Source organism: Grammomys surdaster, unplaced genomic scaffold (genome assembly GCF_004785775.1).
Source record: "Grammomys surdaster isolate TR1022 unplaced genomic scaffold, NIH_TR_1.0 125049, whole genome shotgun sequence".
NCBI lineage: Eukaryota > Metazoa > Chordata > Mammalia > Rodentia > Muridae > Grammomys > Grammomys surdaster.
The window spans coordinates 697,522-722,405 of record NW_021619961.1 but is presented as its reverse complement, the minus strand read 5'-3'; the positions used below and the strand labels follow the sequence as shown (position 1 = coordinate 722,405).

Sequence of the window (24,884 nt, the reverse complement as noted above, 5' to 3'; positions counted from 1 at the left end):
CTCCTGCGCTCCTGCGCTCCTGCGCTCCTGCGCTCCTGCGCTCCTGCTCCTCCTTCTCCTTCTCCTTCTCCTTCTCCTTCTCCTTCTCCTTCTCCTTCTCCTTCTCCTTCTCCTTCTCCTTCTCCTTCTTTATGAACTTCTTTATGACATTTTCCTAAATGTTCATCACTATGCTTTGTTCACAGCAGCCCCTCATTACCCTCTCCTATCTCTCAGCCTGCTGGTCCCTCTCCTCCCCTTAAAGAGCTCACTTCTGCTTCAGAGTCACATAGGTTTGTAAATCTAGATCCCACGTATGAGGAGAAATGCACGTAGGAAGCACACATGCGATTGGCATACGTGATTATGAAGGCTTTGGTGAGGCGGGTCTGTCTGGCTCTGCCTCTCGCATATCACTCTTCAGTGCAGGCATTAGTTCCAGGCACTCTGCTGCCTGGGCTTCTCTGGCAGAGCCCTCTTCATGTCTCTGCCTGAGATTTATCTGCTCTCCAATTCTTGGTAGCTGTTATATCCTTAGTAAAGCCAGCGAGACTTCACTTTTCTCATCTCCCAAACGTACCTCCATGGCCGAATTCATCTCTCCAGCACTAAGCCCTGTTCATGTACATTGTAGTTGCTCCTAGGGAAAACACCATTATGCCTCTTTTTGTGGCAAAATGAAGAAAACTTGAGTCAACTGCTTTTCTGGAGTAAGAATCAGCAAGCTTTTCTTACAAAGGGTCAAATAGGAAATATCTCAGGTTTTGTGGTTACTCAGTCTCTGTCACACTCAGCTCTTATAGAACCAAAGAACCATAGCAAATACATCACTGTGGTCTACCAAAAACTTCTTACAAAAACAGGTGGTAGGCTTGCTTTGGCCAGCAGTCAAGTGTGCTCACCCACTTCTAGAGACTGAGTCTGAGCTTGAACTAAAATAGACAAAAGAATGTTAGAAACCAAAACTCAGCCCCTGCTCTCAAAGCATCCCCTTATCTTGTCGCAAAGCTGTCACAAGTCGCAGCTGTAAGACATTACTTTGGTGCTAGTTCTTATGGCACAGGCCTGTAATCTAAGATCTGGACACTGGGACTAGAGAATTCCAAGCTCTATATATTAGCTAATTAGATTACATGATGAGTCCAAGGCTTCCCTGGGCAACTTAGTGATATCTTATCTCAAAAAACTGAAACTCAGATTTACCTGCTCTTTAACTCTTGGTAGCTGCTACATCCTTAGTAAAGCCAGCGAGACGTTTCTTTTCTGTTGTCCCAAGTGGACTTCCATGGCCACACTCATCTCTCCAGCACTAAGCCCTGAAGTTGTAGGTCAGTGACACAGCACTTGCTTAGCATGCACAAAGGCTTGGGTTCAACTCTTAGTACCACAAAAATAGATATATGTGATAATATATATATATATATATATATATATATATATATATATATATATATATATGATAAATAGACAGATATATGATAGACAGACAGACAATATATAAAATCAGAATTCCATAGGAAGCGATCAGTAAGCAGTTGTATAGTTAAACTGAATGGCACAGTGGAACAGGGCTCGGAGCTAGAACTCTACACAAAACTCTTCCTCCCTAGTTTCTTCTCATGCAAAATTAAATCTCAATTAGATGTCCAGGTTCTCAGCTTCCCACAAATAGAAAACCTTTCCTTCTAAGAGCAACAGCCACTCTAAGACTTGGCATGATAGGCTCTTTCCAAAATATAACCCATTCCTATCTGTTCCTGATACCATCAGATAAAAACAGCATTGTTCAAAGGCAGCCAGAAAAAAAATAAAAGATCAACCCTGCCATTTTTGCATTTTGCAGGCTACAAACTTCAGCTGAGGCAGTAAAGACCTTCTGGTGTTCCAGAGTAGTATTAGAGCCATTATGAGCAATGTGCTAACCTACATCGTTTTATATCAGTGATATGACTGGAAAGCAAACAGGAAGAAATAAACACAAAAAGAGAAGGAATTACAAAGCTGAGAGCCTACTGAGGGCAGTAATTGTTTATCTGTGTGGACACAGAATGTCCACTATACACAAGAAATGTTTGTTGATAAATGAATAGGCGGGAACCTAGAAAATCCAGTTAGCCAAAGCGTACACACATTCTCCATACTCCTTGAAGCATGGTCTTAAATTAGTAGTATCCATGGGGAAGTTTGGAAACTTCCATCTGTTTGTGGCAAATGGGGCATGCCATTCTTTGTCCAGCAGACTCACCATCTTGAGTATTTGGACTCAGGATTTGGGTGTGGAGTTCCTCCAGGCTAATTCCCAGGCACCTGCAGATCTCCTCCTGGCTGTAGGGTTCAGCATGAAGGGCATCCTCTGTGACCAACAGCATCTCTTCCAGACTAATCCCTAGCTTGCTTTGCACTTCCTCTAGCCGCAGGACATTATCCCATTGCAAGCCTTTGTGTTTAGCAAGGACCTGCAAGTTCAAGCCAAGACAGAAGTTAAGTTTTACTTCAGATTTCAATGTTCTGTTTTAGTTAGATTCAACTTGAACTTTTTTTTTTCCATTCAAACTATACAACCTTCCCACTATTGCTCGGAAATGCATTGTGGCCTCCAATGTTTGGAATTAAATATGCCTGTATATACTTATATACTTAAAACACATGCATTGCAAATGCATGCTGGAGCATGTGGGTGTGTACACAATTCCTCATTCCTGTTTCTGTTTGTCACCTCTATCCCTTGGGCAGAGGTCCCCAACCTGTGGGTCACAACCCCTTTGGGGGTTGACTGAATTTTTCACAGTTGGCTGCCTAAGACCTTCGGAAAACACACACATTACTTTTCATAACAGTGGGAAATTCACAGTTGTGAAGTAGCAACAAAATTAATCATCGGCCTGGGGGAGGGTCACCACAGCAGGAGGAACTGTATTAAAGGTCAGAGCATTAGGGAGGCTTAGAACCACTGCTCAAGAGCTATTCTTGAATAGTCTCACTCTTTTATCTCTATTCAGACTATCTATACTTCAACCTTCTGTATAAAGTCTGGAGAAAACTATTCAAACTTCATTTGACCTTAGTCCTGAGATGTATTCTGCAGCCCTGATTCTATTAAAATACTCCGTTTATCATGGGTGTCTTGAAAATGGCTAATGAATTTAAGTATTTGAGTATTTAGAGTCAAGTGTCACCTTTTAAATAAAAACCTCATTGGTGATCCTATGAAAAGTTTCTTCATTAGGTCCCTGGTAGTAGTACATCTCTATGTTTCTTTATCCTCCAGAAAAAGCTTGGCTTCCAGTTATATCCTGAGGTAGTCCCACAATCTGATGGAAGGCCTGGAATCTTCCTAATCTTCCTGATCAGGTTCAGTCACGGGAGTCCTAACCCAGAATACATTTCTTTCATTATCCCTAAGCCACTGACACTGAGAAATAATGAAAGCTCTTCCTTCTCTGAGGTCTCAAGAATTCATTGTTTGGACGTGAAGACAACAGGTACAAAAATAAAATTTAGAGAGAATAGAACGTTAGTTGTCAATAAAATGTGCATCTGGTTTGCTATTCCATTATATTGATTTGCTTTTTTTTCTCTTTATTTAAAAAACTTCATTTATAGAATATATTTTGATGTTTTCCCCTCCACAAACTGCTCCCAGATTCTTCCCACCTCCCTACCCAACCAACTTCAAAAACCCCTACAAAATGAAAATCAACATCAGTAAGACAAAAACTGGCAAAGCAAAACAAAAACAAACGAAACAAAAAGCCTACATAAAAACCATGGCATTTGTGCTGGCCAACTACTTCTGGTCATGGAGCCTGTTCTTGAATATGGTTCATAAGTGCCAGTGGGTATCAGTCACAGATAGCTTCTTGGTTAGCAGGGAGGATCCATGTCCACTACCCCTCTTCAATGCTGGGACCCTGTCTACCTTGAATCTGTGCAGGTTGTGTGCATGCGGCCAGTCTCTGTGACGTCATATGTGCATCAATCTGGAAGACATTGTTTCATCTGAGTCCTCCACCAGCTGGCTCTTACAATCTTTCTGCCTCTTTTCCACACAGATCTCTGAGCCTTAAAGGAGGGTTTGATGAAGACATCGCATTTAGAACTAAGAATGTCACTCTCTGTATACTGTCCAGTTATGGGTATCTGTGTTAATTCACATTTACTGCAAGATGAAAATTCTCTGATGTGGGCTGAGTGAAGCACTGTTCTCTGGATATAGCTGTATATAATTAGGAATCATTTTATTAGTGTGTTCCTTTAGCAAAGTAATGGTAGGTTTTCCCCTAAGCCCATGACCTGTCTAGTATCAGGTTCTTGGCACTTTTAGCAATAGCAGGGATAGGCTCTGTCACAAATGGAGAAGGTCTTAAATCCAATTTTCTAAAGTGGTAGGTTACTCCTGTAACATGTGTGCAACTATTGCACTGTTGTAGGTGGCAAGGTTTGAAGATGGGTGATGGGTTTGTTGACTACCTTTCTCCTCTGGAAGTGTTTAGAGGACCTTCTAGTACCATAAATACTACTTAGTAGAGGTGAATCTTCTAGCTGGGCACCAGAACACTACTTCATCAAGTGTTCTATGGCATAAATAAGTGTCTTCAGAAACAGGACCTTACAATCAGGTTGTAGAGAACAAGCAATAGTGTTGGCAACAGCCCATGATGTTTGGGGGAGGTTCCACAGTACCCCTTTCGTCAGTGACTCAACATGATGGAACACATTCCTAGCACTGGAGGATTTAATACAATGTCTATTTGGGACACTGTCACCACTATTATTTGGTGACCCACTTGGATTTCTTTTATATATGCTCACACGTTAGGAACTTCTATGGTAGTGGGTTTCCATATGGTTGTCCCAATGTTCTTGAGTGTTAGTTGTCCCTCCCCATATTCTCTCCTTTACCATCCCCCTTCTTCCCCCCCATCCCCCCCTCTTCCATCTCCCTCCCTATTTAATCCTCCCAGTCTTGATTCCTCGTTATCTCTCCATAACACTATATTTTATTTCCTCTTCCTTGGAAGAGATTCCTGTTCTCCATGGTCCCTTACTAGGTACCTGACCTCTGTAGTTATGTAGCACACATTTTGAAAGCTTAAAAACTCACATCCACATATGAAAGAAAATATACAATATTTGTCTTTTGGAGTCTGGGCTATCTCAACTCAAGATTATTTTTTTCTAGCTCAATCCATTTACCTGAAAATTTCATTTTTCTTAACAGCTGAACATATGTAAATGTACCACATTCTCATTATCCATCAGTTGGTGGACATTAGGCTCTTCCCAATTTCTGGCTCTTATGATTACAGCAGCAATGAACACAGATAAGTTAAGTGTCTCTGTAGTAGGTTTTAGAGTCCTTTGGGGTATATGCCCAAGAGTAGTATAACTGGTTCTTGAGGTAGATCTATTTTTGGCTGAGGAATCTCACACTGATTCCTACACTGATGTACAAGTTTACAATCCCACCAAAAATGAATAATTGTTCCTCTTGTTCTAAAACGTTGCCAGCATGTGATGTCACTTGTTTTACTGACCTTGGCCATTATGACTAGAGTAAAATAAAATCTCAAAGTAGTTTTAATTTGCACTTCTCTAATGGCTAAGGATGCTGAACATTTAAGTGTGTCTCAGTCAGTTATGGCTCATCTTTTGAGAACTCTCTGCTTAGTTCTGTACCATTTTTAATTGGGTTATTTGCTTTTTGGATGATTTTTTTTTTTAGTTAGGTTTTTCTTCCTTTTAGAAAAGATGCAGGACTTACCAAAAGATGGTTATAAGTTTGGTTAGAATTGCTCACTTCTGAAATGTTACTAGCTAAAGTTTTCAAACGTGTTAATAATATTTCTTAAAACCCTGGCTCATATACTTGAAAGGGATGACTTTAAAGGAGAACTGGGAACAGAGACAATACAATTGTTTTTCTGTTCAATTATTTCACAGAACAGGGTATCATTTTTTTCTTTTCAGTTTTTGTTCCTCTTTTCTATTCCTTTTATTGAGTTTGTTCTTTAACAATTTCACACATATAAAGTTCCTTCTGGTCAGTGTAGCCCCAGCCTCTCTAATCTCCCTCCCAGTCCTATTAAACCTCCCTTCTCCCCACAAGTCCTTCTCCCATAATCAAGGCTTTGTTTTTTCTTGTTCTGTTTTTGTCTTTAACTAGGATCATCTGTGTGACCATGGGTGGGGAACTATTCACTGGAGCCTGGTCGAACCTCCATGGGCACACACCTGAAAACAATGACCGCCTTTTCACCAGAAACCACCAGGAGGAAGAGTTCAGCCTGAGGATAGGGCACCAGAAGTTTCTCCTAATCCATTACTAACTGCATAAACAGTGAGCTGCTGTGTTCCTGAGAGGGAGGAAAGCGGGAAAGCCACTTAAGTCTTAGAAATTTGGCTCAGGAGTCAGAAAGATGGCTTGCAGATGAGGGTGGGTGAGATAACTTGCTCAGAGACAGAACCTAAGGAGGGAGTGTGTCACTGCTAACTTTATGGCTGGCACACTTGGCATCTGGGTGGCAGGAGTATGAGTCAGGGCTGCAGGTCATTTCCTCACAGCTTAGAGATAACAGGTCTTCAACATTCACTACTCTCTTTCGCCACAGCAAACATGAGGGCTTCACATCACATACTGCTTCAGAGAGGATCCTGAGTAGGCAACAGTGCTTTGTCCCCAGTGATGGAAAAGGTAGGAATAAGCAGGTTAGGACACCCGCACCCCCCACATTGATGAATTGTCCCTCTAAGCAGGCCTTGAGGCAAGCCGATAAGGGACAGAATTTGTGAAGCAGGTGCGGCTAAGGACCAACAGAGAAGTGTGAAGTGACTTCAGAGTCTGGGATATATAAACCTCAGCAGTGTCTACCTGAAAGCAAGACAAAAGGTGTTTCCCATTGCTCACAATCACCACTCATTGGGCTGTTCTCAGGGTATGAACTTCCTAGTACTTACAGGGTGTCTTAGCTACAAACTAAACTACTAAGCATTCTCCTCTATCAAGAAAACTCCTGCTGACAATGGCCAAGGATCTAACAGGAGGCACGGCACTGAAAGGATATGGACCCCCACTTTAGGGGCACAGCTGTCAGAATTCACTTCTCTGGCTTCCTTATTCAATTTAGTAGTACTAGCCAATCAGTCGGGAAAGCGTGTAGCCTTCTCTTCTTGCCTCCGTGGGCACCAGGCATGCACATGAAACACAGATATACATGTAGGCAATAAACCCATGCACATAAAATACAAATTTCAGCCGGGCGGTGGTGGCGCATGCCTTTAATCCCAGCACTTGGGAGGCAGAGGCAGGCGGATTTCTGAGTTCGAGGCCAGCCTGGTCTACAGAGTGAGTTCCAGGACAGCCAGGGCTATACAGAGAAACCCTGTCTCGAAAAACCAAAAAAAAACAAAAAACAAAAAAAAAACAAACAAACAAAAAAAAACAATTTAAAAAAAAAATACAAATTTCAATGTAAGATAAATAAATAAATAAATAAATAAATAAATGAACTGTTTTGTACTCCCACAATCCACTTTTGATCATATACCCAGAGGACTCTAACTCAATATACTACAGAGATACCCTGAACATCCATGTTTTCTGCCATACTAGTCACAATAATAAAGAAATAGGCCAAGCCAAGATATCCATAAGTAGATGAATAGATAAGAAAATGTAGTACACGTATGTAATGGGCTTTTCTTCAAACATAAAGAAAAAATGGAAGTTAACAGCATTTATAAGGGAAAGGATAGAACTACAGAACATTGTTAAACAAAAAGGCCACGCACAGAAAAACAAATACATGTTTCCTCTTGCATGTAAAATATTGATTTAAATGTGTGCATGCATGTTAAAAACTAGAAAGGGGATTATGGGAGGAGAGGAAGAAACGCCCTAAGTGGGGTAATGAATTATGTGTGACATGAAAGCGGGGGGAGGGGAATTATTTGAAGAGGGAAGAAAGGAACCAGTAATGTGGGGTAGGAAGAATGAGGAGTGGAGGAGGAAGGAAGGAAGGAAGGAAGGAAGGAAGGAAGGAAGGAAGGAAGGAAGGAAGGAAGAAGGAAGGAAGAAGCCTGCCAAAAAGAAAAACAAAAAGTCAATCCTGGAAAGCATTGTTTTCTTGGTTTGGTGTAGTTTTCCTTCTTTGTTTCTGTTTTGAGACAGGCTATCACTCTGTAGCTCTGGCTGTGCTAACTCATCACCCCAAGAAATGGGGTCACAGTTTACACCTGTGTCTCTTCCTTTGTATCCCGCCTCTCTGATGCTCTATGATCCACTTCTCTTCAACCAAATGATGTGTGCCAGTGAAATGTTTCTTCAAAGCTCCTGCTGCAGCATCAATGGCCTCCCTACTGCTTGCAAGGTCAGTGCAGCACTGAGAGCTCTGTCCCCTTCTAGCTCTACTGCCCAGGCCACTCTGCCTGTCCCTCTGCCTCTTTGCTGTAGCTTGAACTCCCTGTGTTCTGCCAATGACAGTCAGTAGAGTCCTGGCAGAGCATACTCTACTGAATACACAGAATGAGTGAAATTGACCACAGTCTTGAGTGTCTGGATTTTCTACTCAGATTCAAGGAAATTGTCAAAGCTTCTAGACTATTGTGCCAACTTCTCAGCACATTCTACCACCAGTCAAAGAACCAGTTCCATACTGACCACAAACTGACAGGAGCTGAAGAACGTGGCTGAGTGATGGCACCCAGCCAGACAGGCCTTCCAAAGAATCACTGTACATTTTTCTTGAAGGGTCATGAAAGCTCTCTACCTCACTACTTCTTATATTGTCACAAAGAGCTGAGACTATGTAGCCAAGCGGTGCTATAACCTCCCAGGGCGACCATCCATGTGACTGCCCATAGCATTGCGTATTGGCGTCACGTATTTTATCCCTCAATATAACAGACATACAATATTTCTGGAAAAATTTAAGCCATGAAATATGTATAAAATATGAAAAATTTTGTGCCCACTAAAGATTCCTGGTCATTTTGTTAATTTAAGAACATAAAAATGTGCTTCACTTAAAAGTATCATTTACGCAAGCAATGGTTATAAATCTCTATTGAGTTTGCTTCGAATGTTTTTCATTTTAGTTCAAATGCTCTACAAGACTCCAACTTTTAATGAGTCTAAATCAATTAGTTTTTGAAAGTTGATGGCGAGAAAGAGTCAGAGGGAGAAAAATTCAGAGTAGAAGGCACTGTCAGTATTAAAACAAAATGAATAAAAATCACCTCGCGGGTTTGCTGTGCTTCCCTGTAATAACTAGGTATGAAAGAAACTCAGACACACAAGAGTACTGTAGAAAGATGGGGAATATGGAAAGAGTGTGCTACCCTCACAACCCTGCTCTGTGGCTTTCTTTCTAATGCATCATTTTCAAACTTTCCTGGTTAGCCATTCTCCACTGTCACTCAAAGCAAGTCTATCCAGGTTAAATAAGCATCCTGGCCATTTTTACCTGAGAGTCTATTTCTTTATTTAATGAAACCATTTCCAAATAAAAATGAAATTCATTTCTGTGCTGCCAACAATGGAGAAATGGATCCATGCTGTGAGGCCGATATGATTAACAGACTCAACTTAGGTCCCTAAGCAAAAACAGCCACACAGCCACATCCCTGCACGAGGCCTCTAGGACTGGCTTATCTTCATCCCCTCTTTTCCAGAAGTTTAGACTTAGATGCAAATATTCACAGAAATGAGATTTAGAATATATTCTCCACTGTGATGAAGTTTCAGCTTTTTTTCCCACAACGTAAAAGAGAAAATTCTTATAGTATTTGATACAGTTTTTTGTTTTGTTTTTAGTTTACAATATCTAATAAAATATAAATGCTATGCAAGTATAGTAGTGAGTATATATAAGTACATATAAGTATGTAATTGAGTAGTGTAGTTGTAGTCCCTACACTTACTCCCACCTAAATATGCATACTTAACATTTAGACGCTATTATTTGCACAAGACAGCAAACATCTCATGTTTTTGTCTTTGTGAGCCTGGGTTCCATCCAGTTCCTTGCAAATTTCATGGCTTCAGTTCTCTTTACAGCTAAATAAAATTCATTGTGCATCTGTACCAACACATTTTCGTTATCCATCCATCTGTTGAAGGGTAGCTAAGCCAACTCCGTTCTTGCTACTGTGAGTAAAGCAGCAGTAAGCACAGATGTGTAGGTGTTCCACAGCAGCTGCACCGATTCACTCCCCAAGCCCATGGCAGTGAGTCACTAAGGTTCTCTCTTCCCCCACATCCTTGCAAGCACCTATCAGTCATTTCTTGATGATAGCTAGCCTGACTGGGCTGGGGTTAAATCACAAAGTATTTTTATTTTAATTTTTCTGATGGCTAAGGATGTTGGACATTTAGAAAGACATTTATTGGCCATTTGTACTTATTTGAGAACTGTCTGTTCAGCTCACTGGCCCGTTTACTTATTGGCAAGGGTTTTAATGTTTTTCAGTTCTTTATTTTAGATGTCTCTTCACTTTCTGGAATATGGCTAGCAGAAGTTCTCTCCCATCCTGGGGGCTTTCTGGTCATTCTGCTGTTACTTTTTCTGTAGAAAAGCATTTTAATTTCATATAATCCCATTTGTCAATTTAGGGAAGCCAATTCCTGTGTTATTCGGGGTTCTATTAGAACTAGAAATAAAGCTAGAAATGTCTTGCTTAAGCCTTTACCTGGAAACATTTTCCCTTATCAGTTCCAACATTTCTGGTTTTTAAAGTGGTGCTTTTAATCTGATTTGAACTGATCTGTGTGCAAGGTGAGAGAGTTACATATCTAATTTAACTCTTCTACAAATGACTGTCCAGTTTTAGCAGTACTGCTTATTAAATAGATGTCTTTTTTCCAGTTCATGTTTCTTATACCTAGGTCAAAAATTAAGTGGGTTGGGGCTAGAGAGATGATTCAGAGGTTAAGAACACATTGTTTCCTTGCAGAGGACCCAAGGTTCCCACTCACAAGCACCTGTACCTCCAGCTCCAGGGAATCCATCCAGTGTCATCTTCTGGCTCTGCAAGCCCCTGCCCGCTCATCCTCACAGTTCACACATACATCTATCTCCCTAAAGATTTCATTTTTTCATTATGTGGGGAAGTTAAGCACATATGAGGGCAGATGGCTGTGAAGTCTGGCCACACTGGCTCCCCTGGAGCTGGAGTTACCATGGTTAAAATGTGTAAAGCTACTGTGCTTACTGACACTGATGCCAGGGGAAAGCAGTGCAGTGTTTTTGAAGAATCGTCTGTAGACCTGATCTTCCATAGTCAATACTGAATGTTGTGTGTTCTCCAAGAAGTCCATCTACCTAAAACTACTAAGCATGACTCAAGAAATTCTACCATTCCATCTGAAATGCATATCATGGGTAACCCATGGTCAGCATTCTCTTTGGACTGAAGCTGAAGAAGGGAAAGAGGAATCAACCATCTTCTTAAAGGACAAATGTATATGAGAGCATGGATGACCGAAGATGTGAGAGACAAGGAAGCCACCCTGCACAGCAGCCATGGACCTGGATGTTACCAACCCTGTCTGTCAAATGGCATGTGTTTGTGCAAGGGAAGAAACCAGGATATTCATTTTTCTATGGAGGGGCATTTAGAGTCTGTAGCAGGAATTCAGGATTAAAGATTTAATGTGCTATTTCTCAGAAATTTGAGAAGCTTGAATGAGGGCTAATGACATCTCAACTCTCCTTCATTTTTGGAAAGAAACTAATTTATACTTTAAATAAACAGCATACATATTGTCTTCTTATATTCCCCTTTAACAAGCGTGGCATTCAGTGTCCATAGGTGGGTAAGACTGAAGAAGACTTTTCTCCTGCATACGGATCTACAACTGGCCAGCCTTGACCTGTGCACCGAGTCACCAACATCCCGGGGTAGCCAAAGACTTCTGATTGGACTTAAGGCTCACTCCACAAGATGAACCTGTACTTGGAGTAATTACAGGGTCCAAGAACCTAATGCTAGACAGGCCATAGGTCCTGGGGGAGAACCTACTCTATTATTCTGCCGAAGAGACATAGTATTAAACCAATTCCTAATTATTTAATATTATTGTATCCATAAATTACTGCATCTCTCAACTCATACCAGAAAAACTTCCTTCTTCAATACAGGCAATTAATACAAAGACCCAGAATTTGTCAAGTTGAAGAGAGCAAAAGACTGCAGAATCCTCAGCATAAATGGGACATCTTATATTCCTTCTTCCCAATGCTCATTATGAAAGAAGAAGTGGAAAGAGTCTAAGAGCCAGAGACAGTACAGGACTAAAATGAAACAGTGGTTTCTAAACACAACAGGGTAGTTGTGAGATCAATTCATAGCAAGCCACACAACACCTGTGTAAGCTCAAGTCAGATAAAATCTCAGCATGGAGAGGAGAGGTGGACACAATGTCCCACCCCTACTTAAGAAGTGATCGGCAATTATTGATAACTGCTGGGAACTGTAGAGTTGATTTTCTTGGAGTCAAATTTAAGAGTGCGGCCCCTGGTCGTTCAACCATGCTCCAGTGTACGGCCAAACTCTCCAAGAATAACAAGACTCAGGGGTTTAGTCGGGGTTTGGAGTTTGGAGTATTAGTGTCATTGTTGTTACATTTGGTTCAGTTTGGTTTGGTTTTTGAGGTGGAGTCTTACTATGTCACAATGGCTACCCTGAAACTCACTATGTAGACCAGGCTGACCTCTGCTTCCCCAATACTGATATTAAAGGCATATACTGCCACCCAACATGAACTTCAGGGTTTATTTAAAAATGAAAAAAGAAAAAAATTTGGCTGGTTAAGGGATAGGGTATAATTACTCTCAAAAGACATGCCATTAGATTCTCCAAGAACTAACTGAGAAAAAGGAACTGTGCCTGCTTTTAACCAAATTCTTATTTATGAGAAAATTTGGTTTTTAAAATGTGTTTTAGCTATATCATCTTGGAGAGCATTGTGAAACAAATAGCCAAATTCAGTTGCCAACTCCAATGACAAAGTGCCTTTAAACACATATGGAGTTATACAATTAAATTCCAATCATATTCTAACTGGGTGTAATGGCACATGCTCGTTATCCCAGCATGTAGGAGATATAGACGGGCCAGAGGGTGGAAATTTGAGGCCATTCTAGACCAGTTCCAGGTCAGCCTAGGGTACAAACAAGGTCCTCAAAAGACATCCTCAAGAATAAGAGGTCCTGAATTTGATTAGAAACTTCAGCTACAAACGACATGCCCCCACTTCTAGTTAGCTCTCTGAAGACACTCCCAAAAGGTTGTGGCAGTTTCACTACCTCATCAGAGATACAGGTTAGCTCTGGATTCTTCCTGTGTCTTTGGAAGACAGCAGTCACTACACAAACCTGTCACATGTATCACACTTGTTCTAGGTCACTGTAGCTCTGGCAGAGAGGCTCAAATTTCGTGCTAAGATGCAAAAAAAATAATGTTGTATATGTCTGGAGTCTCCTCAGGACACCAGCACTTACTCATCAACCTCAAGATAAAAACACAAATGAGTAAGCCCTCAGGGAGAACACTGGAGTTGCCCACCTCCCAAAGAAGAAGTGTGTCCCAGCAGGAAATGGTCATTGACCAGGCACTGCTTTTGCCGCATGTGTATACTGACAAGATGCTATTAGGCTTAATATTAGAACATCTCCCTTCATAATTTTAATAATTGTCTCAATGAGTAGATTAAAATTTAAAAATCTAAATCTTTACTTTAAAAAAGGTCAACTCCCAAATTTTTTAGGAAGAAAAAAACAAAAACTTTCTTTTCCTAAATCACTGTAGCTGTACTCTTCCAACTTGACAGCCTTATAAAGCAGGAGTCAAACAGAAGACTCTGTGAGAGCTATGGATGCATTCATCTAGTGAGAGCTATGGATGCATTCATCTACATTACTCAGTCAGTAGGAGTCAGGTTAATACTCCACCCAATTATCAGAATAACTACAGAAGTAGGTGATGGTCAATACAGAGTCCCACAACTGACAGAGGTACAGAGAATAGCAGACTTTGGAACACTGAGCCCTAAATAGTACATCTGTATCACACCCAAGACTGGGGCATTATTGCAGAAGAGAGAGCTTAGCCAGAGGCAGAGGATGTCTAAAAGTAAACAGTGTTTTCTGGAAATGGGCATTTGTTTAACATCTATCTCCACTTTCACATTCCGTTTTATCTGAGACATGAACTGCATCCATCTTGTTAACTTTTGTGTCCCTAACTTGCTGACACGAGCCTTGGATGAATGAAAGAATGACTACTCTGTCCCAATTCTTTCTCTCCACAATATTTTACAAGTGTGGGGAACCCTCTACATATCTAAGAAGTATAAGTGCTACAAACTAACTGTAGAGGGATCACTGCTTAGCTTAGAAATAAGGAGGTCAAGTAAGGCTTCTTTGAGGGTCATCTAGAAGTATTTCAAAGAGGGCTAATAAAAAACAAAACTGTCCTGAATATGTAAGAAGTCCCCTGAGAGTGGTGGCCATGCCCTCGTGACTGCAGGGGATGCTAGGAGATGCTGAGGTAAGATATACCAGCCTTAGGCCTTAAAGAGATAGTCAAGTATGGGGGAAGAACAATTAATAAGAGATCAAGAAATAGGGCTGGTTCCCATTAGAGAACTTTCACTAGCATGGTCCAGAAATCCCAAACTGCCAGTCTGGAATGCTGTAATCGAATACCATAGAACTTCAGCCTGGAGGCCTGTGGCCTGAGCCCTGGACCAGGACTGAACTATGCAGCCAGCACTTCCCTTATTTGCATGGCAAACACTGCACAACTAAAAATTGCATGGGTAGCAGGTGAAGTACTCAGCCAGCCTGGACTGCCCTTCTCATGGCAGAGATTACAGCCTAGGAAAGGGCACGCAAAGAAACTCACCCTAACTGAACTAGTCTCCTAAATGGAGGGGAGCTCCTCAGCCCATCCATCACTGCAGCCAACAGTCCTCAATGCTGTCAGTGGTACTGTAGTCCCTGCCTGGACCACTTCCTTCTTGCATTGTATTCCATAAGCTACTTTTCCCATGATGGTTGAAAGAGTGAATTCCTTCACTGCCTGACAGTTCCTTCCCAACTATTGGCTGCTCAACGAAGTTCAGTACAAGGCTTCTTTTACTTTATTCCAAAGCAATGGGGAACTTAGGGGAAGTGGTAAACAAAGGGGATACTTCATCAGGGAAAATGTCTAAGCCGTCATGCCAGCCATCATTTGTAGGATGAGCGGGAAGAAGAGAACAGATTTGCGGGACAGTACAGAAGAGTACTGAGGCTGTTCCACACCATCTGACCGATTGAAGACTAAAAGCCCTTTGGGGACGTGGGGGCTGAGCGCATGTGGACATGCTGACGTGAGAGGTCTATAATTTTTTCTCAAATAGAGATCTCTGATGAGCAATCTACACTTTAGGAACTCAGCCAAGATGGCCTATCCAGAAGAGTCTCACAGGAATTCATCAGCAGAGAGGGGGCTGGTAGTGTAGGTGGGAACAAGCTCAACAGAAGGCAGTGAGGAGCTCCTGACTCAGAATATAAATCCAGCCTGTCTTCTGCATGTTTCTGGTCATGCCACATGCCATTCTGGGTACTGTGCAATGGGTCATATCTTTGTCCTTTAGCGTATCACATTGCTCACTATTGATTACATGCTACCTGCTTCCTATTTGTCTCTGAACTTTAACTCCACTCCCTCTGGTCCTGTGTCCTGAACCCCTTGCTATGCCTGTTGCACACTGTCCAATGGTGACTCAGTAAAAACTTCCTTGATAGATTTAAGGCTTAACTGTCAAAGGTTCTACACTATAGAACAGAGAACTACCTTGCCTTCCTCCTGGTATGTATTTCCCCAGCAGACATATAAAGAAATCATCCTTCTGAGCTCACACGGATACCAGCACATCTATATTTTGAGCTACTGGTAATGTCCTAATATACAAATGGAGTGTCCAATGGGACGGGGGCGGGGGGAGAGGCAAGGCTACCAAGACCCCTGTTGGGAAAATAAGATCAACTGTTGTCATTTCCTCAACTGTCTTTCTCCACCTATGGAACAAACTCACATGTATTTCATCTTAAGGAAGCATCTGCTTCTATTCTGGCCTATCCATCACAAATAGCCATTGTCCTGTCTTCCCCAGGGTGTACCCCAGAAGACTCAGTTGTGAAGTTTGACCAATTTCTAAAGAACAAGAAGAGAACATAAGATCTGTCTGTTAGTTTATCAGTTTGGAATCAGATTGCTCTGGACCCAAAGACTTGCATTTAGAATGCTGTGGCTGCAGTCAGGGTGTTGCTCTGAAGTGGAAGGAAACGTACAAACCATAGAGGACAATCAGGGAAGAACAGGCATGCTGCAAAGTTCCACTGGTTTGCCACATCTGTACCTTTGCCGCCAGCCGACACTCCATCACCCTGACATTGAAATGAGAAGTGGCTGCCTTGTTCATTTCCACGCAGCTGTTGGCAATCACAAAGACTGCCCCACTGGGGAGCTTCACATCAGTCGCTCTCAGAGGACTAAATTCTATTAACTTGGCCTATTGGAAGAAAAGCAGCAGAGGAAACAATAATTTATTAGGATTCAGAAAAACATTCAAGCTTGTATGCTCTCATTTTATCTTAAGAACGTCTTCTCTAAAAATGCTGCATTTGTTCAAACATTGTTTATTGACAGCCAGGCGTTGCACTAGGTGTAGGAGACACAGCAGTGAACAGGAAAGGTTCTGCCTCTACCTTCCTGGAAGCTACAATTGCTAAGAGAAGACATGAAATTATGTCTCCACATTGTAAGTGTCATAGCGTACTGCAAAGTTCACAGTCTTACTCCAACACTTAATAGAAGGGTCTAATCAGACAACTTAGTAGCCTTTTGAAAAGGGAAATCTATACTAAGTCCTAAAAGATGCTTAAAGGTGTCAGAAAGAAGGAGGAGTTTCTGTATGTATGGAGTGGCAACAAATGACATGAGGCCAGAGAACAAGGACTCTCTCTAGACCATGAGCCAAACTTACATTAACATCAGAACCCCCAGTACTGCATCTGCTTGCCAGTTCACATCCAAAACACCTAAAGTATAATTTTAGTGTTAAAATAAATTTCCTCACACCTCATGTCTTCGGCCTAGAAGAATCAATGGAAATATATTCTTTTTTAATCAGAAGAATCCAGGTATTCTTGGAAAACAGCCAAGCCTGAAGAAATCTGATATAAAGCTAAGAAAGATTTTTAAAGAGATGCCTGCTTCTATTTTGGAAATGGGCAGTTCACAGGCAAAAATCCAAACCTCTGTCTTGCCTGAGGAGCTGATAGCCAAGAGGAAGTGGTACTGGACCAGAGAATTTATTCCTGGCCTGACATCAGCATTCTTCCTCCCACCACCAAAGCCCCAAAAATGTTGACAGAGAAAAATGACACCAAAGAGTAATTTACAAAAAGTGGGCTGTGCATATATGTGGTAAGAGAACTAACATTTGGGTTTGAAGCCAACATAAGATTATGAAACACCACAAGATGAAGTGATTTCATGCAAGGTCAGGAAAGGAGGTCCCCAGGAGGGGATTGAGAAATCTCATCTTAACAATGAGATATGGGATTGGGAGGGGGAGCCTAGACACATGAAAAAAAATGAGTCTGAAGTGTGCTTCTGGATGCTTAAGGTCAAGGGAATCAGTATGAAATAGTCCATTTGCTCACTGCTAGACCTGAGTTACAAGATAGTTGGGCAATGGGCTATAGTAAAGTCTGAAAGCATAGACTTCCCATAACCACAAATGCTGGGGGCTGCAAGCCTTCCCCTCCATAGACATTTTCCCAAGTTGAAATGTCCAAATGACTCAGTGCTACTTACAGTTCCTTCCTCTGCAAGAAATGATATGGACTGGTCCATGCCTCCACCTTCGGTGCCTATGTAACGCTCACTCTTGGCACAGATTTCTGCAAGTTCCACCTGGGAAAGCAAACATTCATTTGTACTGGGATATACTTACAACCTATTTTTCATGCGAGATATGTCAATTAGGCTTGAATTCCAGTACCAACTCTGGTCAATTACATAGCAACTGAATAGAGAGAGCAATGTGTTCTTCACAGCAGTTCTAGACTACCATCAAACCCAGCGGGGAAACTTACCAAGATCAAGTGACAACTCGGTGGTGGGTCTAGATTGGGAGCAGAGCACACATGCTGTTTCTCCTGTCCCTAGAAGACTCTGAAGTGCATGCAGCATCCCTCATCTTTCTGTGGGCACCACGTCTCCTCTCTGGCATTTGCATTTGTCTCAGACAATGACAATGACAATTCCAGTGTCTCTAAAGCCAAGGCAGGCCAGAGCTTCCAAGCCAAAATAATGCTGCCTCTCTGACATGTTCCTTAAGTGTGAGGATAGAGTTTCTCACTCTAGATACAACCATGATGAAGAAACTGGATAAAGAGGTGTGGTCCTAGTCCATACTGAAATTGTTAGTTGCTTCCTATTGATTAATGATAAGTTCAAAATCCTCTTCTTGTACCCAAAGCCTTCTAAGCTTGCAACCAAACTGAACATGTAATTGGATTATTTACCATTCTTTTCTAAGTAGGGGTGTCTTCCTGACCAAGTCACATATAATTCTACAACCTGGTGCTACCTTATGCTTCCTATACAAATCCTATTGTCACTCGATATCCAAGTCATTGGCCACATATTGGCAAGCTGACCACTCAGATCTTCTGCCATCCTGAAATCCTGGGCCCACTCTGGGTCCCAATTCTCTCAGTCTCTGCAGCTCTGACAGTGGCACCTAGTAACGCACCTTGCTCTTCAGTTACATGCTCCTTCTTCCAAGCTTAAGTCAGGATTTATTGCTCCCTTGTTCCACTAGATGTTCAGAGCGATGGTGCTGAAGCACTGGTGCACTGCGCTCATCTCTTGCCCTCTTGCTTACCTACATCTCAACATGGTGCACAAGTTCTTCTAGACGTAGCTCTCTGCTCGCTTCTCAGTCTGTTCTCCCAACACTGTTCCCAAAAAGCCTTCAATTCAGAAACATGGAACCAAATGCTGCTCATCCTGACTGCCCAGAACTTACCTCTGCTCAGGACTCTTCTACCTCCCTTTCAACACTTCAGCACTCCCAAATGCACACGCACCATAGACTTCCTCTTTGCTCTCCCACATCTAACATTATGATCACTGTGAGTCTTGCTTTAAGTGGGCTTACGTGCCCATGGGAGTCCGTGAAACACTGTGATAGCTACTCTTGGTTCTCAACTTAATAGCTCTGCAATGAATGACAATACAGAAATGGAGGGCACACTTGAGAGGGATTACTTTTGCTTGGTTTGAAGTGGGTAAATCCAGTGCTAGTCTGGACCTTTGAGGTGGAAAGAACCCACCTTTGATCTGAGTCACATCTTCTGCTGGAAGCCTATAAGGACATGGAAGAAGGAAGCTTTTGCTCTTTGCCTGCTTACCCTTGCCTTGTCAACAAGTTCATTCCTTCAATGGCATTAAAGCCAGCGAATTTTTTGGGATCCCAGAATGTACTGAGGACCAGCTAAGACATCTTGCCTTGTAGACTAAGCAGCTACTAGATTCCTGGACTTTCCTTTCCCATCAGCGGTTATTGGATTAGATGGACCACAGGCTATACGTCATTCTGATAAATCAGCTAGATGATAGATAGATAGATAGATAGATAGATAGATAGATAGATAGATGAAAGATAAATGATTGATAGATAGATAGATAGATAGATAGATAGATAGATAGATAGATAGATAGATAGATAGATTCATTCTATAAGCTATTATGCTAGAGAAGACTAATACAAACACCATAGTCCACCTAAGTAGTCTTGGCTGGATCAGGTGATTCTTACTGGCCCTTAACTGTAACATGTTTCCACTGTGTCTCTTTTCCCCAAAACACTGAGTCTGAGAAACCAGCTATGGTGTTTCCTCAGTGTCACTGCCTTACATGCTGCCAGGCATGTCCTAAAACAATAAACTGGTGCTGCTTCCTTTCCTGAGAAGAGCTGTTCAAATGCCATCTGACGGCTTCAGCAAGTGTCACAGCTCTTGTTGGTCATGTGGCTTCACTAACACTAATTTTGCCTGGTGACATGAGGTAAATCTGGAATTTTGGCATCAAAGGCACTGCACATGACCGATGGTATACACAGCCAATGGTCTGTCCATAATAGACACATTAAAAATAAATTAGTGACCAAAAGGTCAAAACATTTGCACTTAGAATGCAGAGAAACAATGTGCCCAGATGAAGCACGTCATGCAGCAATCTGTAAGCAAGTATGAGCCTGGTGCCCACCTAGTCATGACCTTGGGTCAAAACTTAAAGTCGGCTCCTCAATGCAGCAATGCCCACCATTGTTGAGTGTAAAGAATCAACTACAAACCTTTCCTACTCATGGTATAGAGGAGGACGATGAGATTCAGAGACTCAGACATGCAGAAGCCAGGATCTGAGCGTCATCCATCTGACTCTGATGCACAAATTCGTTTGACACTTCAGTGGCTTCCTCAGATAGAGCTAATGTAACCACTGTGCAGTCTCCATAAGGGATGTGAAAAGACAAATGAGGGTCACCAAAATGTTAATATTCTCCTTCATATGAGGAAAGGTATTAGAGCACTGAAAAGTATTAATTACTTTATAAAGCTCAAAAAATGGGCAGCCAAGATGGCTCACCAATAAAGGCACTTGTCACCAAGCCTGATAACTTGAGTTTGATTTGTGGAATCTACAGGGTGAAAGAAGATAACAGATCCCTAAGGTTTTTCTCTGACTTACATACATACACACACGCACACACACACACAAGATAGATCAAATGATATTTTAAGCTCTTAAAGTATGCCATGGTATACATTTACAGTTATAAGATGTCCGTGGTGTGTGTGTGTGTGTGTGTAGAATCCAGAGTGATACCTCCATCTCTCACAGGGAAGGAGCCATTCCAGCACTTGTTACTGTAACACTTGACAAATTCTAACTGGACAGACAATACTCAACAATTCTAAGTAGGGAAAAACAAAGAAAATGAAAGAGAGCAAAGAAAATGAAGGAACAAGTTGAAAGATGAAGGCTGACCTCATTGACAGAAAAATACAGCATGAAGAGTCAAGTACCAGAAGCCTCCTGACTGTGAAGTGAGCCAGAGTTCCCTTCCAACTGGCTGTGTGATCTTAGGTAAGATGCTTCACTTCTTCCAGTGTCTATTTCCCATCTGCTATTAACAATAACAACAGTATTAGTAACAGAGGATTTACTGACTACTTACTATGTGGTAACTACTGTTGCAGTGCTTTTGCCTGAATTACTTACTTCTCAGAATCCCATAAAACAGATGTTTCTCCATTCTACAGATGAGAAAACTGAGTCATTTGTTGGGTAATAGTATACTGGAAGTTATTAAAGCTAAAATGCAAATTCAATTACCTAATTCTACCATCCATATTTCTTTTTCACATTTATTTAGTTTTGTGTGCATTGATGCTTTACCTGCATGTGTGTCTATGTGAGGGTGGCAGATCCTCTGAAACTGGAGCTACAGATAGTCATAAGCTGTCATGTGGTTGCTGGGACTTGAACCCAGGTCTCTGGAAGATCAGTCAGTGTTCTTAACTGCTGAACCATCACCTCCCATCCAGATTGAAGAGAAAAGCAATGCCCTCCAAGCCACAGACTCACTGTGATAATCCAAAAACGTACCTTAAAGTGTCATAACTAGGAGCAGCAGGACTCTAAAGTAGCGTATGAGTGTTGACCAGTGTTGAGGCTATTATTTTCACAAATGAGTAATCATTTGATTTACAGAAGATGATGTCTCAAGCTGAAGTCAAATACAGGATGTTTTAGAGATGTTCATGGAAAGACAGAATGTTAAAGATTCCAGACGTCGCTAAACGGGCTGATTCAGTAATAAACAGCAAGAAACCATAAGGTGAACAGAAAAGTAGGGCCCCATTCAACCCATCTCTGTCTAACTGCAGACAGGAGTCCCTACCCAATAAACAAAACATGCCTACCTGGAAAATTCAACAACAGGGCCACCCACTAGCTGGTTTCCTCAGTGGCCCTAGCTCTGAGCTCCCAGTACTAAGTGGTGGGGTGAAGGGGAACAAAATGAGTAAGAGATATAAAGAAACTAGAAACAAAGACTAAAAGAAACCCAAATCTGATTTAAGGAAAACATTTGCATAAGTCAGACAGTTAACAAAATTAGTTGAGCCCACATCCCAAGCCAAAAACTATAACCTAATCTCAAAGAGTCATCCCTGGTGGGTTGCCAAACACCTGAGTCACCCTGGATACTCAAGGTCATGTGGCATCAGCAGAGGTGCTTTCCATCCTTTAAGATGCTAGAAATGGAATCATTGAACATCTTCAGGAATTCAATCAACCAGAGCAACTCAAAAAGGCACTGAATTGGTGCTTCTAATGTCTGAAATTGTGTATGATTTCAGTAGCGATCACAAGGCTAAGAAGCTGTCAAAAAGCATTTAACAGAGGCGTAAGGGGGAAAATGAGCATCCTGGAGGCAACTCACAGGAAGGTCTGAATGAACTCAGGAACCCAGTTGTGTGCAGTAAAAGGCAAGCTCACGTTTCTACCACATTGGTAGAACTTTCCCAATTTCTCTAAACATGCGCACAAACATAGAGCCTGAGAATCCTCAAGCAAAGCCAGCAAAGCTTGGGCCTAATAGGGCTTCCTCTCCCCCTCCCACACTGTCTTCTGCTCTTATACCTGTGCACTCTAGGAACCAGCCCTCCCCCCACCCCCAGCTAGCCTCTTGTGGCATTTGATCTTCTCACTCATCCTTAGAGAAGACAAGTGGACTATGGAAGCCTTGCTAACCTGTGGTAAAGGACAAAGCCAGAGTCTGCCCTCAAGAAGTCGAAACACTGATCTTGTCTGTGGGTCTTCAAAAGAACACAGAACTCTAATGTGCTAAACAGCATCTATTTTCCCTCCAAATCAGCTCTGCACCTGTCTTCCCTCTGCAGTCTACTGAGGAGGCTACCCAGGTGTGAAGCACAGTATGTACTCTGCTTCCACTAAGACTCAGAGGACATTCGGAGGGACAGGAAGGAGGGTCATGCCCATCCCTAACAAAGTCACTTTCAGGCCCAAGGGCAATCACAGCTCAACTTGTTCTGGCAAATAAATTGTTCTTTATTCATGTTTTCTAAGCTAACCCTGACACATCTGGATAAGGTGGAAATTTTAATGGCTCCTCTACCTCTTCCTCACCTCCAATAAGTCCTCAAAGCTCACTTCCTGCAGGCTTTCCTTGCCCTTCAAAACACTGGTTATCACTGAGAGAACTATTACCAAGCTCTTCCCCTACAATGGCAACCCCCTGGAAGTACCTCATGGCTGATCCCAGGATGCGTCCAAAAGAAGCTGATGTGAACTGCTTTGTTTTGTAGCATGGCTCCCAGCTTTGCTCCACAGAAAACGCCAACAGTACCCAGGAGCCTGCCTGACTTTCTTTTTGAAAGAAGTGACTGCTGGATCTTCACATCTCTAATGCACAAAAACTTAGGTCTTATGGGTTGTTTTTTAAAAAAAACTACATGAAAATTTGTCTGAGAATAATAGCAGCTAATTCCCAAAGACAATCTCACAGGTAAGCACTGATCTTGATAGTCAAGACTGAACATTTCTAGGAAGTAATAAGGGAAAAGGAACAAGGAGATCAACCACTAAAACAATTAGAATCTTGAAGCAAACACAAAGGTCTCACAAATGTAAATCTAAACCCTGCTGAAGTCTAGACTCATCACACCCAAGTGAGGACATCACAGAAAGGATAAGCACGCTGCACCTGGATTCAGTAGGGAAGACATGAGCTAATGAACTCAGAGAAGGTTCTAGTCAAGAGTATGCTTCTAAGAACATCAACGGGTGTTTTTTTGAAGGCAGAGGAAATCTTGGAGCTGGCTCCCTCCAGCACTGATGAGAGGAAGACAGAGACCTTCACTCCCCTGATCTTCCAGGCTGCAGGATGGACGCTTTGTGGAGTGACCCAGATTTGGAGATGAAGACATTGGCAGTAGGTCAAGATGAAGACTTTATGTAGGAAAGGTTGAGTTTCTAGGTCCATGGAGATTCTGAGAAAATGTCTATCCATAGACTTCACCCAGATCTCAACTAACCCTGCCCCCTGCCCTTACTGCATGAAGAAAATCTTGTTAGTATAATGCACAATCTCAGATATTTCCCCAGATGATGTCCCTGGGTATGCAAGTACATGTGTCAAAGACATTCTATTACCATGGCTTAAGTGATCACGAGATGCAAAAGAAGGAGGAGCCCAGCCTACTCTGTCACCCACTGAGCTCTTCAGGTACAGCCTTATAGCACCTGGGAACTCCCCATCCCAGACCTGCTGAACAGAGATGCATTCTTTTGAACAGCCTCTCCTAGTGGCATAGGCCTGTAATCCCAGCTACACTGGAGGCTGAGCCAAAAATACTGAAAGTTCAAGATCTGTCTACACTACAGAGTGAGTTCAAGGCCAGCTTGGGCAACTTAGTGAAAACTCATCTCAACATAAAAAAAAAAAATGAAATAAAAATTGGAAAGAATGCAGAGGCTCTAATACAAAACATGTACCTAGGTTCCAGGCTCAACCCTCAACACAGAAAGGAATGCAGGGAGGAGGCAAGGCAGGAGGGAAGGACAAGCCTCTCCAAATGATGTCTTGCTCTATGAGACTTTCTTGATAATTGGGTAGACAGGGAGAAATCACATGCAGAAGGGGAAGGAAGCTAACAAGTGTCAAGCGTCTTCTAAGGACAGACACTGGGCATGCTATCTTGTTTAATTTCCAACTGTCAGTACTATAATCACTAGATCAGAGAGAAGGAAAC

The 24,884-nt window shown here is 42.0% G+C and overlaps 1 protein-coding gene across 4 annotated transcripts in view; it reads right to left on the bottom strand.

Annotated features, from left to right (window-relative positions):
- Galk2 (galactokinase 2) overlaps positions 1–24,884 on the bottom strand; it is a 107,834-nt gene that overhangs the window by 31,245 nt on the left and 51,705 nt on the right. For all 4 annotated transcript variants that reach the window (XM_028784995.1, XM_028784994.1, XM_028784997.1 and 1 more), the window contains 3 exons: positions 17,851–17,949; positions 16,388–16,540; positions 2,225–2,435 (listed from right to left, as the gene is read on the bottom strand). In XM_028784995.1, the coding sequence (XP_028640828.1) occupies positions 2,225–2,435; positions 16,388–16,540; positions 17,851–17,949 (463 nt within the window). The remainder of the gene's footprint in view (positions 1–2,224; positions 2,436–16,387; positions 16,541–17,850; positions 17,950–24,884) is intronic.